At 35.8% G+C, this 14929-nt stretch overlaps 1 protein-coding gene across 1 annotated transcript in view; it reads right to left on the reverse strand.

The window, feature by feature from the left end:
• Positions 1 to 959: 959 nt before the first annotated feature.
• The window catches only part of LOC134752848 (uncharacterized), a 32042-nt gene continuing 18072 nt past the window's right edge, over positions 960 to 14929 (reverse strand). The window contains exons 3-7 of the mRNA XM_063688613.1: positions 9152 to 9283; positions 8393 to 8465; positions 7693 to 7760; positions 6264 to 6556; positions 960 to 5290 (exon numbers count right to left, since the gene is read on the reverse strand). Coding sequence (XP_063544683.1) covers positions 5119 to 5290; positions 6264 to 6556; positions 7693 to 7760; positions 8393 to 8465; positions 9152 to 9283 — 738 coding nt within the window. The 3' untranslated portion in view covers positions 960 to 5118. The remainder of the gene's footprint in view (positions 5291 to 6263; positions 6557 to 7692; positions 7761 to 8392; positions 8466 to 9151; positions 9284 to 14929) is intronic.

Consider the following 14929-nt stretch of genomic DNA (forward strand, 5'->3'; position numbering starts at 1 on the left):
CGATCATATTTAAACACTAAAATGTCCTATAAACTTTTCTGTAATTCTCCTAGTTTCAGAGTTAATACCAATAAAAAATAAAAAAACAAGTTTTTATTGTTACATAGTGCAAAACGCATTTTTGATGGCGATGTTGCCACTCTATGGGACGTAGTCTAAGTATCCTTATTGATAGATCTATGTCAAAAAGTGACAAGTCGTAACACTGTAAAAACTAGGTTTTACGAAAAAAAAAGTAAAAGTCCATTTTAAGCATAGAGTAACTTAAACTAGAGCGGTACTGTCATAGTAAATTTTGTAACCACAGTAAATTCACTGCCATCTGTTGACACACTTTAAAACTAAAAATAAATATTTATAAAAATACGATAAAATTATTTAAATATGGATAAATGATTTTTTATATTTGCATTAATTATTTTTATTATTTTGACCCATGTTCTTTCACTGATATGCGTTAAAATTGTTAAATAACAAACGAAACCGTCAACGCCATCTATACGAGTGTAGGCCAAGAAAATTTGATTCTCGTTCAGAGGGCGCTACTAGCCCTCTGAACGAGAATCAAATTTTCTTGATTTTCGAGGCACGTTTTTTCCTTAGACTGTATCCATCTATTACGGAGTTATATCTATCTTTGATTTTAAGTGACAAGTTTACCAATAACATTTACTTTTTATGTACAAATACATTTAAAAAATCTAAAAAAAAACAAAAAAAAATTTTTTTTTGGGAATTTGACCTAAAAACTTATTACAGGTTTTCCTTCTTTTGGCCTCAGAAAGGCGTGGTTAAAATCTTTCGGTTTCCTCGTGAACACCTAGTATATATGGATAAATGTTTTTTTTTTTATTTGTATTTATTATTTTTATATGATGTAGACCCATGTTCTTTCACTGATATGTGTTAAAATTGGTAAATAACATAAAATTGTGAAATGTCGAAATAAAATCCATCAAAACAGAAAATAAATTCTTTATTAATTTCAATAATATCGAATTGTCAGATTGTTTAAAACAACTAGAATATTACAAAAAAATTCAATACTTGCAATTAACACTGAAATGGATTAGGTATGTCGTCAAAAGTCACCATAATCATAAATAAATAAAAAATTGACATTAAAAACTAAAACAAAACGGTCAGCTAAGGTACTCTGTTTCCTTTAAATATATTTAGTTCGTTAGTAAGTAGAGTATTTGGGAAGACGAACCAAAAAATATGCATCCAACTAAATTTTTTACAATTAAAATATATATTACTGTACATATGGTGCTACTTTCTCGCACTAGTGCGTCAAATAGCACTTTTCGTGCATATGTCGAAAGTTTAAAGGGCCATATGTACTGTAAAACGTTGTACGATACACGTGCGAATAGGTAATTCGCAACTCGTGTCGATTTAAAACACTCCCTGCGGTCGTGTTTTAATTTATCGCCACTCGTTTCGAATTTCCTCTTTTCGGCACTTGTATCGTAAATAACTATTTAATTTGTTGTTTTAAATATAATGGTAACTTTTATTGACATTTTAAAATATTTACTGTACTGAGATCTTACTTTATAACATCATATAGTAACTGATGCCAAATTATTGCTATGAAACGTTCTAATACATTTTAAAGGGTTGCCAGGGTTTGAGCAACGTTTATTATCTATGGTATTCAATGAGCACGACAATTTTATATTTGCGGATAAGAAATAAACAACTGCGTGTTTTTAATATCAAGAAATGATTCCTTCCCACCGCAAAAATAAATTTGTCTTGATGGTGAACAAAATTGTTAGTCTATTATTATGAATTATTCAGGTTATGACAACCCTTTTTGACATATAACATTATCAAAATAAAAATATAACTGATAAATGGTAGGTGTAGGTCGCCCCCATCATAAATGGATCTAAAATTTCATTTTTTACAACTATTCAACTATTTTTATCAATACAATACACTGTTAACATGAGGTATCTTTTTATTGAAAATTACTTTTTTGTACTGTAAATTTATTTCGTTCTAACTTTAATAGTAACTACAAAAAAATAATATCATACTGTACATTACATAATACATTTTACTACGTTATTACGTATTTTGCTTCTATAATAAATAGTTTGCACATATGTGGTATTTTCTATAAAAAGGGACCTTATTGTCGATGGCGCTTACGCCATTATAAACGATGCTCCGATATAAATACAATGCCGCGAGGCGCTGTGCGGCGTAAGCGCCATCGACAATAAGGTCCCTTTTCATAGAAAATGCCCCATATTGTGAAACGCCAAAAGGTCTTTAGGGGTACAATCCAACACTTATGTCATATATATGTGACATTAGACATTGAATACTTTTAAAGCGTTGGTTACCTACATAAAGACCCACAATGTACTTATTTATGTAATAACTACTTTTTCTTATATATCAACAATTTTCTGTGTTGGCACATTTTCTGACTGCAGCACCCTTCACCCAAAAAAAACACAACTGAAAAATTATATCGAAATCGGACTTCAGGTGCTAGTTATTTGAAGTAGTTAAAATGTTGAACCGCACTATTGCGTTACGAATAGCTATATCTATGGATATATAAATCAAACGCATTTCTTAGCTTTTGAGCGCCAGGGACGTCACATCACGTTGATGGAAACACGCCTTCGCAGACGTCATTTTTGACGTTCGAACATCTGTGTATCTCTATTTTAGCCATTTCTATGCATTTCGCGTATTCCTAAAAAAATTGTTTTTTCAGTACATCTGGTGCTCCATTACGACACCCTGTGCTATAATAAGCACATTAAGTAACTACGTCGAAAATTTAAAGGGCTATATGTAATGTTTTAAAACTCGCCACTCGTTGCAAATTTCCAATTTTTCGCATTTGTATTATAAATAACTGTTATAATTGAACATACGTAGAAACTAGGTTACTTTTGATGTATTTATAAGTTTATAACTTGTGTTGTGATAGACGCTTGGCACTCAAAAATTAACCAAAACCTAGTTAAAATGCCCTAACCTTCGATGCCAATAAAATGGCTGTTTTCGTAATTACCAATAATACAAGCCAATTTCCCTAACATTTACAGTACTTATTCATAATAAATACTTTCTTATAATAACTACTTCACATAACTGTTATCGGACTAGGTTTATTCACGTCGTTTTTGTCAAAAGTACGAAGACCCATTTTAAACATCAACAGGTAAAAACTTTTTGATACTTATATGTAGTTATTATTTTCATTAAATTTTTTTAGGTTATAATTGTGTTCTTAAGTCCTTAAATATAGTCTATATTCTTATAGAAAAAAATTGTTTTAGCCGTTTTTTTGTTCCATAATTTTTTTTTACAACTGTCGATATTTTAGACGGGCTGTATAATCTATTGAAAACTTAACATTTCTAAGTACTAAAAAGTAACAAATCCGCTATATTATTTGGCAGTTTCTCATTTTTTTTAAATATACGATTTCATCGAAGCTGCCTAAAAAACATATAAAATATAATACTATAAAAATCAACATTATGGCGAAAAATGGTTGCTTAAGCACATTATACGTCTATGCTAAAAAGTAAAATCGATACAAAATAAAACGCTATGCGATAATATGCTATAAAAAATAATAACGATATTTTTGATCACATTTTTTACCCATTCAGTGCGTATTTGTTTGAATAAGTAATACTTATTGTATTTTGAACTGTAATTTTAAATAACACCATAAGCTGTGTATCACAACTTATATGACATGTTTTTGCCTTTTTTCAGCTAAAGCGTATGGACAAATTTTAAAAATAAAATGTCATTAAGCGAAATATAATTAACACTTTCAATGTCTAGCTTTCGAATTGCTATAGTATTTAAAAAAAAATACTGTTAATATACAAACCGCACCGAATATTACCACCTCATATACCTAACTTTCCTTTAACAGACAAATTATACATTATTGCTGTCAATAGTAAAATTATTGCACATTAAGTTAAAAAACGAATATGACAATATCACTTTAAAATGACTGAAGCGAATAAAGAAAAAGTGTTTCACCTCAGCCATATGCCTTTCATATATGTAACTTATGAGAAAATGGCACATTATAACTAGATTGCATTGCTATAATAAAAAAAAATTGCGTTACGCCATTATGAGTAGCTAGTAGACATATGCGTCGAACGACATAACTTTTTTTGCTATAAAAATATTTTTTTATAACCCGGTTGATCTAGGTCTATTTTTTCCTGGTTTTCATATAGAAATAATCATTAAATTCAATATGGGACCTTAATCGGACCACATTTTCGATTCTATGAGTTCTTAAACATTCGAGTTAGACCAAGAAAAGTGTGCAGCGATTTTAGTAGCAACGCAATGCACGTGTTATTTATACGTCATAATTTCATAGAAGTTTGACGTTTAAAATAACACTTGCACTGCACATGCTATCAAAATCGCTACAGTTTTCTTGATCTAACTCTATAAATTATAATGCCAATTGATCATTTTATGGACAGCGGCGCATGTGTCATAGCTATAAGCCATTGATGACAAATCTCAAATACTTTTGAACCCTTGCAAGCCGTCACTTGTTTGACTTCTTTATCCTCCTAAGGCCCAAGGTCCTACCTATAGTACCTCTTCACTTCGATGAAATTTAAATCTTATTCAATTGGAACAGAGTCGCTTTTGCTTTGTTTCGTTCAATTTTCTAATAACGCAAAATCAACTCTATTTCCTATACTATAGGTTCAAATTTATAATATTTTGGATTTTTCATTTGTATGGCTGGGGGCCTTAGGAATCAATGCTATTAGCATTAAAACTCATTAGAAAAATAACCTATAAACCGCCTATATCAACATGCAAATTAATTCTTTATAACAATACGTTAAGTTGCATTTTAAAATGTTCATTGTCACGTATAGAAGACAGTGGCGGTCAAAAGTATTTCAACCCTTTGAACACCAGACCTATAGTACATACGCACGCCATCGTGAACCTTATCGCAATGCCCGAAGGTTCATATTACACTGTAACCGTGCGCGTCTATACACGTCTTTGGCAGTGAAAGGGTTCAATTCAAATATTATGTCAACAAATTTCAGTGACAGCATGCTCAGGCTTTTATTTACCACTGGCCTTTTCAAGGAAATCCATTTTCAACCTTAGCTCTATGAGAAAGAGTTGCTTTTGCAGTGAAAAGATTTCCTCCTTCTGTTTGAGCTCCATGTTGAGTATCTTCATTTTGGCTTCGTGCTCCCATATGGCATGCTGACGTTTCGCGGTGAAATATAATCTGTGGAAGAAACGTAGAATAAATGTGACGTTTTCAACCAAAAGGTACCACATTGTCGGCTGTCGAGAAGGTTGATTTCATATTGAAGCTATATTATTGACAACCGACAATAAGTACCCTTTTGATTAAGAATGGCACAAATATAGGTCATATACAGGCTTGCTAAAAAATAAGTGCATTCTCGTTGACAGGAAGGTTTAGGATTACTGAGCAATTTTTACTATGGGACCAACCACGAAAGCGCGGAAAAAAATTCTACCCTCCCATAGAAAATGGACCAGCCAAAATGTATGAAACGGCCAATTTTTTTTTTCGCGATTTGGGGGTTGGTCCCATAGTAAAAGTTGCTCAGTATAATCCCAAAACCTCCCTGCCAACGGGAATGCACTTATTTTTTAGCCACCGTGTATACGTAAAAAAAAATGTTTCATCTGTTCCCGAAAGTTAAGGATACAGGAACCTGATGTTGATACTTATATTTCCTAAAACCCCATATCAATCATCAACCGTATCAATTCAGCAAAAAAAAAACACATAACTCAGTCATTCGGGCAATGGGTAGATATATCGAATCTAATCAATGGTCGAACGTCCAAGTCACAGTTTGTTCTTTTAATGTTATGGACTGTAGCAGGCGTGGCTCACTCCGCGATTTCGTCGCGTCGCTACAAGTACATGCGGCCCACACCAACTTTGGTGTCTAGCCATTAGTTGCCGCGCACCGCTACGGAACGGACGCCTGCTCGCGCTTGCGCCACCTAGCGGTCATATCTGTCTTAATAGACGCGTTTCGTTAGAGAGTGAACTTTCTGTACCTAGTATTATTAATTATTATTTGACTGTGGGTATTTTACTATAGGAAAAGAGTAAGTAGTACTTAAAATAAATGATTTATTATAGCACTTTTTTCCGTTGGCTTCGCCGCCGGTCTACTTTAGTGTATCGCGTGATTATAAATAGTACGAGTAAATACCTCTCTTCCTCCGTAGCATTCCCCCCCTCTTTCTCCTCCTTATCCTTAACATCCCCATTCCTCCCCTCCAAATGGCTCAAATTGAGCGGCGTATTCGATAATTCATTCAACTTTAACAGGAAATCTTGCTGCAACCGCGCTTGCTCCATGGCGATGGGGTTTAGGAGGGGGATGGTGAGGGGATGGGGGAGCTTGGGGGAGGGGGAGTGGGGGATGATGGTGACGTGCGGCTCGAGGGGGTTGGGGGTCGTGTCGTCACTGTCGTTCGTGCTTGAGAGTCGGCCGTTGGTCATCTGGAATAATTAGGAAATAGTATTATGTCCAATTTTTATTTGATAACAAAAAACCGACTTCACAAATCAGTGATCATTTTATCCCCTCGGTCGCTAATAGTAAGCGCATTTTTTTTACAAATATTGTAGGACATTAAATAAAACTATGAAAACGGATTATATCGCGGTTCGTGGTCAACGGGTGTCACCCGTTGACCACGAACGCTGTAAAGAGTTCGAAACGTCGGGATGTATTATAAATTCAATATACGCGATATAATCCGTTTTCATAGTTTTATTTCATGAGTAACTATCGCGGTAACCGAAGACAATATTATTGTAGGACATTGTTATATAAATTGACTTAGCCCCACAGTAAGCCCAATTAGTCTTGTTTTGGGTATTCATTGCGCCTATTTTGCGTGAGGGACATAGGATAGGTTTTACCCCAGATATCAACCGTAAAAAATATATATTATATAACATTTTTTTCTTCTTATAATCTTTCGATTCCAATAGGTATCTAAGACGCTTGAGTTATTATTACTACACATTCAGCATCGTCGCCTCCCCGTATATTTACTGTGACTACAAAACCGTAAAAAATATATATTATATAACATTTTTTTCTTCTTATAATCTTTCGATTCCAATAGGTATCTAAGACGCTTGAGTTATTATTACTACACATTCAGCATCGTCGCCTCCCCGTAAATTTACTGTGACTACAAAATTTACTCTGACAATAACTCTATCATAGAGTAACTGATACTAGAGCGGTACTGTCATAGTAAATTTTGTAACCCCAGTAAATTCACTGCCATCTGTCGACACACTTTAAAACTAAAAATGAAGATTTATAAAAATACGATAGAATGTATTTAAATATAGATAAATGATTTTTTTTATTTGCATTCATTATTTTTATGATTTTGACCCATGTTCTTTCACTGATATGCGTTAAAATTGTTAAATAACAAACGAAACCGTCAACGCTATCTATACGACTGTAGGCCAAAACTAGTAGCGCCCTCTGAACGAGAATCAAATTTTCTTGATTTTCGAGGCACGTTTTTTCCTTAGACTGTATCCATCTATTACGATACACTGTATTCTCTTTGCTTTAGTTAAATCGCGACTATTTTCGAAGTACTCACGTTAACGGGTAGGTCATCGTCTTTAACGCTGTGCGCGCCCTGCTCACTGGTGGCTGCTTCGTCGTCATCTGAATATAAAACGTTGTTATATATCAGAATCAGAAGTTTTCAGTTATAAGATATTGACGTATAAACTTTATTATTATTATATTGTTTAATACACTAGCAGCTGAAAAGGTATTAAGAATGAATGTGGAGGGAAGTACGAGGAGAGGAAAACCGAGGAAAAGGTGGATGGACTGTGTGAAAGATGATATGAAACTAACGCAAGTGAATGATGAGATGACGGGTGACAGAGATGTATGGAAGAAAAAGACATGCTGCGCCGACCCCAAGTGAATGGGACAAGGGCAAGCGAATGATGACACTAGCAGCTGAAAGCTGATGCGTGTATATCACTGCACTTGATTTTTTTACTATTAATGTTCATTTTGTTAGTTGTTTTAAGTGTTTGGCACGTCTGTTTTTAAAAGTGTTCACTGAAGGAGCACATATCACTGCTTCGGGTAATTAATTCCACTCGCGTACGACGCGGTTTGATAGAAAGTGCTTCCTAGGATTGCTTGTGCTGGAAAACGCGTTCTGCTCATTGTAAGTTTATAAATAAAAAATCTGAATTTTAATCCTGGTACTGGTTCTATAATATAGCAAAAATCTTGATATTTATCGATACGTATATAGATGATGTTTACGTTTATACCTTTAACTTCTAACGGGTGAATGTTCTGCCACAGCATGCCGTCCAGTAAGCCAGGCGCGTCGGGTTGAGGTGGCTAAAACAACGAAATTACTTTATTTATTTTAAAATCTTTGGCGTTTTCTAAACAACATCCTACTTGACCCAGATATTTTACATTGATGTCAAAAGATGTATTTAACCTACACAGGGACGTGCACAACGGCAGGATGGCAGAGTCGTAGACACTATTCTTTTTCGTACACTATTCGTTAGCATTATTCGCTATAGTTTGGCAAACCGATTTTTTTCAAGCTCTGGTTTCCTGGAATAGCGGTGCCGTCATACTATATTCTCCATACAAAATATTACTCCATCCATATTTAGCCGCACGTTGACGGACTGATCAACGTCACTGAGCAGAGAACTATGAAACTTCCCAATAAAATTTAACGAACGTTTTAACGTTGACAGACGGTTTTGTGCAACCGCGCGACCCTAAGGGTCGGTTGCACCAAACTGTTTGTCGTCGTTAAAGAGTTCGCAAAATTTTATTATATGGAAAGTTTCATAGTAAACCGCCGCGTCGCGCTAATCAGTCTGTCAAGTGCGGATGGTACAACTGGCACTAAATCTTTTAAATGTTATAACTGATTGTCTACTATTTTTAATTTAACTTAGGGACGTGTAAAGTCAGGATGGCCGGGTTGGAGACAGTGAATTATTCGCTAGTCCGGCAAAAAAATCTTGTCAAACTGATTGTCAACTGACGATGGTAAGTACCTGCGAGTCGTGGGCGCGCATCTTGCACTTCTTCTTATAGTTCTCGTACCACATTTTGACCTGCGCAGGAGTGCGAGGTCGTTCGCCGCCACAGCGCTTGTTTACCTCCTCGCATATCGTGGACCACACCAGCTGGAACAGAAAGATTATACAGTTAGAAGAGCTTTGCCCGAAGGTTGGCTGGTAAATAATTAGTTTATGTAGCTTCAGATACCATAGTTAAAGAAATACAGCGAATTTACAAAACTTGTTTTTCGTTTATTTCGTTTGTTTTATAAACTGAAGCTATATAAACTAATTACAGGCATAGATTTACCTTATGTCATTGTAATGTGCTAAGTTTCATTACAATCCAATACGTAGTTTTAAAATGAGAACGAAACTCCGTTTGTATGGGAAGGTGAAATTCGGCCGAGCTTGCCGGGGACTTCGGACGGAGATTTCTAGTGTATATCAAATGTACGTGTGTGTAATGTGTGTGTGTGATGTGTAGTGTAGTGTATATCTGTGTGAAATATACATGAAGCATACGATTTTCGCAAAATCATACAAGTCTTCCGGTAATATCTATATAAGTACGTAAAGAATGTGATACCTATTCCTAGACATAGGTACGAAACAAAGGTATCAAGTGACAAATTCCAATATATCTCAATCAAAACATTTCCGTAAATGGCACACGAGTAGGGCTACCATCAGTTCGGCACCATAGACATAGTATAGTAGTTATAGACATGAAACCGAGCGACCAGGGGTAAGAGAAAGACATATTCATGTATTGACAGGTTAATGTATGGCAGCATAATCCTTTTTCTCTTTCACTTATAAATTTCGGTATTTCGCCATCGCCTCCTACCTATGCTGCCATACTCGACCATGAAAAAAAAACCCGGTCGGTGATAAGGACAAATCATGGCACTATTTTCTCTTTCCTCTTATAGGAATCGCAATAAGACTATCTTTCTCTATCAAAGAGTGTCAGGCCCTTGTTCGGAACTGACATAAACGCTAGCGTGAACGTAACTTACTTTTATATGCATCTCGCTCGTACTGATATATTAGTGCGAGCGAGATGTATAGAAAGTAAATTACGTAGACGTTAGAGTATATATCAGTTTTGACACTGTCAGTGACTCATGGTACGGGTACAGTTACTTCTAAAATCAGTAGGTACATTTTACTTACTAAGTTTCAGTTAGATCAAAGATAGACATAACTCCGTAATAGATGGATACAGTCTAAGGAAAAAACGTGCCTCGAAAATCAAGAAAATTTGATTCTCGTTCAGAGGGCGCTACTAGCTTTGGCCTACTGTCGTATAGATGGCGTTGACGGTTTCGTTTGTTATTTAACAATTTTAACGCATATCAGTGAAAGAACATGGATCAAAATCATAAAAATAATAAATGCAAATAATTTTTTTTTATCCATATTTAAATACATTTTATCGTATTTTTATAAATCTTCATTTTTAGTTTTAAAGTGTGTCGACAGATGGCAGTGAATTTACTGGGGTTACAAAATTTACTATGACAGTACCGCTCTAGTATAAGTTACTCTATGGTTAGATATATCTCTTGAATTACTACACCTTATAAAAAAGTCCCATCACGCCGCTTCTGTCTGAGTGTTTGTATGTTCGCGATAATCTCAAAAATTACTATAAGAATTTTCATGCGGTTTTCACCTATTTAGATGTATAATTTGTTAAGGTTTTGTGTAACCAGTGCGAAGCCAGGGCGGATCGCTAGTTATACATAATTATAATAACAAAACCTCCGTGAGACACAGACATATTAAACATATTAATAACGGGTCACTCACGTATTTTAAGTCGAAAACGCTCGACATGTTTCACTCCGTACCGAGTAGCGTCATCAGGAGCTTGCGTCGACGGTGTCGCCGAGTCATCGGGCGCGGAGGGCTGCGGCCCGCAGTCTGCGCCGGTCCGTCACCGTCGACGCAAGCTCCTGATGACGCTCCTCGGTACGGAGTGAAACATGTCGAGCGTTTTCGACTTAAAATACGTGAGTGACCCGTTATTAATATGTTTAATATACATAATTATATATATTATAACTGTTGGTAGTAAAATGAACGGGTCTATACAATGCTTTAAAGTGTACAGCAGGGAAAGCAAAATTAGAAAAAAATTGTAGCATACCATAGAGTTACTTATACTAGAGCGGTACTGTCATAGTAAAATTTTTAACCCCAGTAAATTCAGTGCCATCTGTCGACACACTTTAAAACTAAAAATGAAGATTTATAAAAATACGATAAAATGTATTTAAATATGGGTAAATGTTTTTTTTTTATTTGCATTAATTATTTTTATGATTTTGACCCATGTTCTTTCACTGATATGCGTTAAAATTGTTAAATAACAAACGAAACCGTCAACGCCATCTATACGACAGTAAGCCAAAGCTAGTAGCGCCCTCTGAACGAGAATCAAATTTTCTTGATTTTCGAGGCACGTTTTTTTCTTAGACTGTATCCATCTATTACGGAGTTATATCTATCTTTGAGCATACTAAAGGCTGACATACACAAGTATACCACAAAAGGTAATCACGGTCCATATCCCGGTCGACATAATGTAAGTCTAGGTATTAAAAGGCGGTATCGTCATTTATCGGTCCTCACATCACTACGACAACCGGAATGTCAATGTCACATCACTAAGGAGCGTCGTCCATCTTGAAGATCGGTCTTTGGGCGTTGTATCGCGCCACGTATTTTCCAAGACTAAACACTTATTTTTTTCCTTAGACTGTATCCATCTATTACGGAGTTATATCTATCTTTGGTAGCAGCATACACAATTACTGGGGATCGAACCAGGGACCACCCGGTGCAAACGAAAAATGCGAATGTTTGCAAAACACGCCATGATAGTGCTTACCTAAGCTGACGAAATTCAGCTACTCATTCTCGAGTAAAAACTAAATATCTAAATACCGCCAAAGCCAGCAATACAAACTTTCTGCATTTTTCGACATTTAATCTGTAAACATATCTTAAAAAGAAAATACTGTTATGATATCGATACGACTATTTGTTTAGGCGCGAGCTATCACGACTCCGCCATTTTGAGAAATTTCCAAAAACCGGATAGACAAAAAAATTATATTTAGTCATAGAATTTGGTCACAAAATTTCACGAGAATCGGTTGAGAATTGGGACCTATAGAGGAGGACATCCGGACATACAAAAGCAAAATGCGCGAGTCAAACCGTAGACCTTCGCTACGCTTCGGTCAATTATATATATTATAACTGTTGGTAGTAAAATGAACGGGTCTATACAATGCTTTAAAGTGTGTAGCAGGGAATGTTAAATTAGAAAAATATTGTAGCATACTAAAGGCTGACATACACAAGTATACCACAAAAGGTAATCACGGTCCATATCCCGGTCGACATAATGTAAGTCTAGGTATTAAAAGGCGGCATCGTCATTTATCGGTCCTCACATCACTACGACAACCGGAATGTCACATCACTAAGGAGCGTCGTTCACCTGAAGATCGGTCTTTGGGCGTTGTATCGGGCCACGTATTTTCCAAGACTAAACACTCATATTTTGTGATTCCCTAATTAAATATTTGTTTAAATGGTGCTCTGGTGTTTTTACTCTTACCAAAGATAGATATAACTCCGTAATACATGGATACAGTCTAAGGAAAAAACGTGCCTCGAAAATCAAGAAAATTTGATTCTCGTTCAGAGGGCGCTACTAGTTTTGGCCTACAGTCGTATAGATGGCGTTGACGGTTTCGTTTGTTATTTAACAATATTAACGCATATCAGTGAAAGAACATGGGTCAAAATCATAAAAATAAGTAATGCAAATTAAAAAAATCATTTATCCATATCTAAATACATTTTATCGTATTTTTAAAAATATTTATTTTTAGTTTTAAAGTGTGTCGACAGATGGCAGTGAATTTACTGGGGTTACAAAATTTACTATGACAGTACCGCTCTAGTATAAGTTACTCTATGCTCTTACAGTATATAAATGACAACTCACATAGTCATAGAGCTGGCGTCTCTCGTCCATCGCACGATGCACGATAAAAGACAATGTAACTCAATCATCGTATATTAGTTAGTTTAATTGTAAGCTATGGACTAAGTGAGGAAATGTTGCGGGTACGAAGCCACAGGGCGGACAAGCTATACATCAAAAATCACTTGATTTTCTATGTGTGAACGGCACGTCTGTCTGTCGTCATGCGTCATAGTGTGAGTAAGTTACTTATTCTTGGACGAAGCTACAAAAAATCTTTACGAGTGACTTTTGAAGCGAATTTTAATTATTGTTTCATCTTTCTAAACATTATGAAACTACAAACTGGTGTGTGTGTGTATAGTCGTACCAAGACAACTTTGAATATAGTCAGCAGCAGAAATTGCTAAGCGGGCGAGGTTCAAAATGATCTTGACGCGACTTTATTGTTAAGAGTCCCCGGCAAGCTCGGCCGAATTGCACCTTCCCATACAAAAGTAGTTCCGCTCTCATTTTAAAACTACGTGTTGGATTGTAATGAAACTTTGCAAATACAATGACAAAAGTATATCTAAGTCTGTAATTAGTTTATATAGCTCCAGTTTATAAAACACACGAAATAGAGCTAAAACAAGTTTTGTATGAAAAACTTAAATTCGCTGTATTTTTTTAACTATGGTATCTGAAGCTACAAAAACTAATTACAGACATAGATATACTTTATACTATTGTAAGCCATAGTTTTTTATTTGCTAGAATTATGGTACATTGTAGATAATCATTTCATACATTCATATATCTGACGAAACATTTATATTATTTATAATTTAATAATAAAATGACAATTAAAAATTACAACTACAAATTACAACCAAAAATTACAACTAAAAATCTAAACTATACTATCCTAGAAACTAACACTAATAATAATAAGTCAAACTTCAGCCGTCCCAAAAATCGTCCCGTGACCCCCCCGATGCAAAGGTGCCCATGACGCTCGCCGCGTTGCCACGCTGAACCGCGATGGACAATCTTTGCATCAGGAAGGACCCAGAGCGAGGATCCAAACCCCTCTCCCGCATGCGTCTCCCCACTTCCCCGAAAAAGCCCTTGGCCTCCGTACACCAGCAGCCCGTAATTTCCACTGCAAGAGGGACAAATAAATAGTTCGCCAGGACCTCATATTTCTCCCGCTTGCGAACTGCAGCCAACTCGGCTGCTGCCCCTGCCGTTCTCACAGTACGGCCAATATGCGACGCCGCGAAAGTGCTGACGCACGTTGCGTCCCACACTAAACATTTCCCCCTCTCCCAGGGAACCTATTGTAAGTACAAAGTTTCAGAGCAATCTAGCTAGTCGTTTTAAAATGAGAGCGGAACTACGTTTGTATGGAGAACCGAGCTTGCCGGGGACCCTTAAGGATATTTTCATAGAAAATAACTCTTTTTCATTGATCGTGAGTTCAATTTCAATGAGGGCTATCGTTTTTTTGCTCACCAGTTGGCGCCTCTGTTGATGGTGGTCCAAAAGACTAAAGAACGTCAGTCATTGAAGTGACAAGTGACATTTGACATTTCGAACTATGGAAAAGACCACCATCTACACTAGCGCCCCTAGCGGCGAATTCATACATACGCGTTAGCCCTCATTGTTTAGCAATAAAAAGACATTTACATAAAATAAATGTCTTTTGGAACCCAAACAAGGTTGCATTATAATTATTATAATATACACATACACTAACTAATAGGTTAAATAAT

Source organism: Cydia strobilella, chromosome 25 (assembly GCF_947568885.1).
Source record: "Cydia strobilella chromosome 25, ilCydStro3.1, whole genome shotgun sequence".
Lineage (NCBI taxonomy): Eukaryota > Metazoa > Arthropoda > Insecta > Lepidoptera > Tortricidae > Cydia > Cydia strobilella.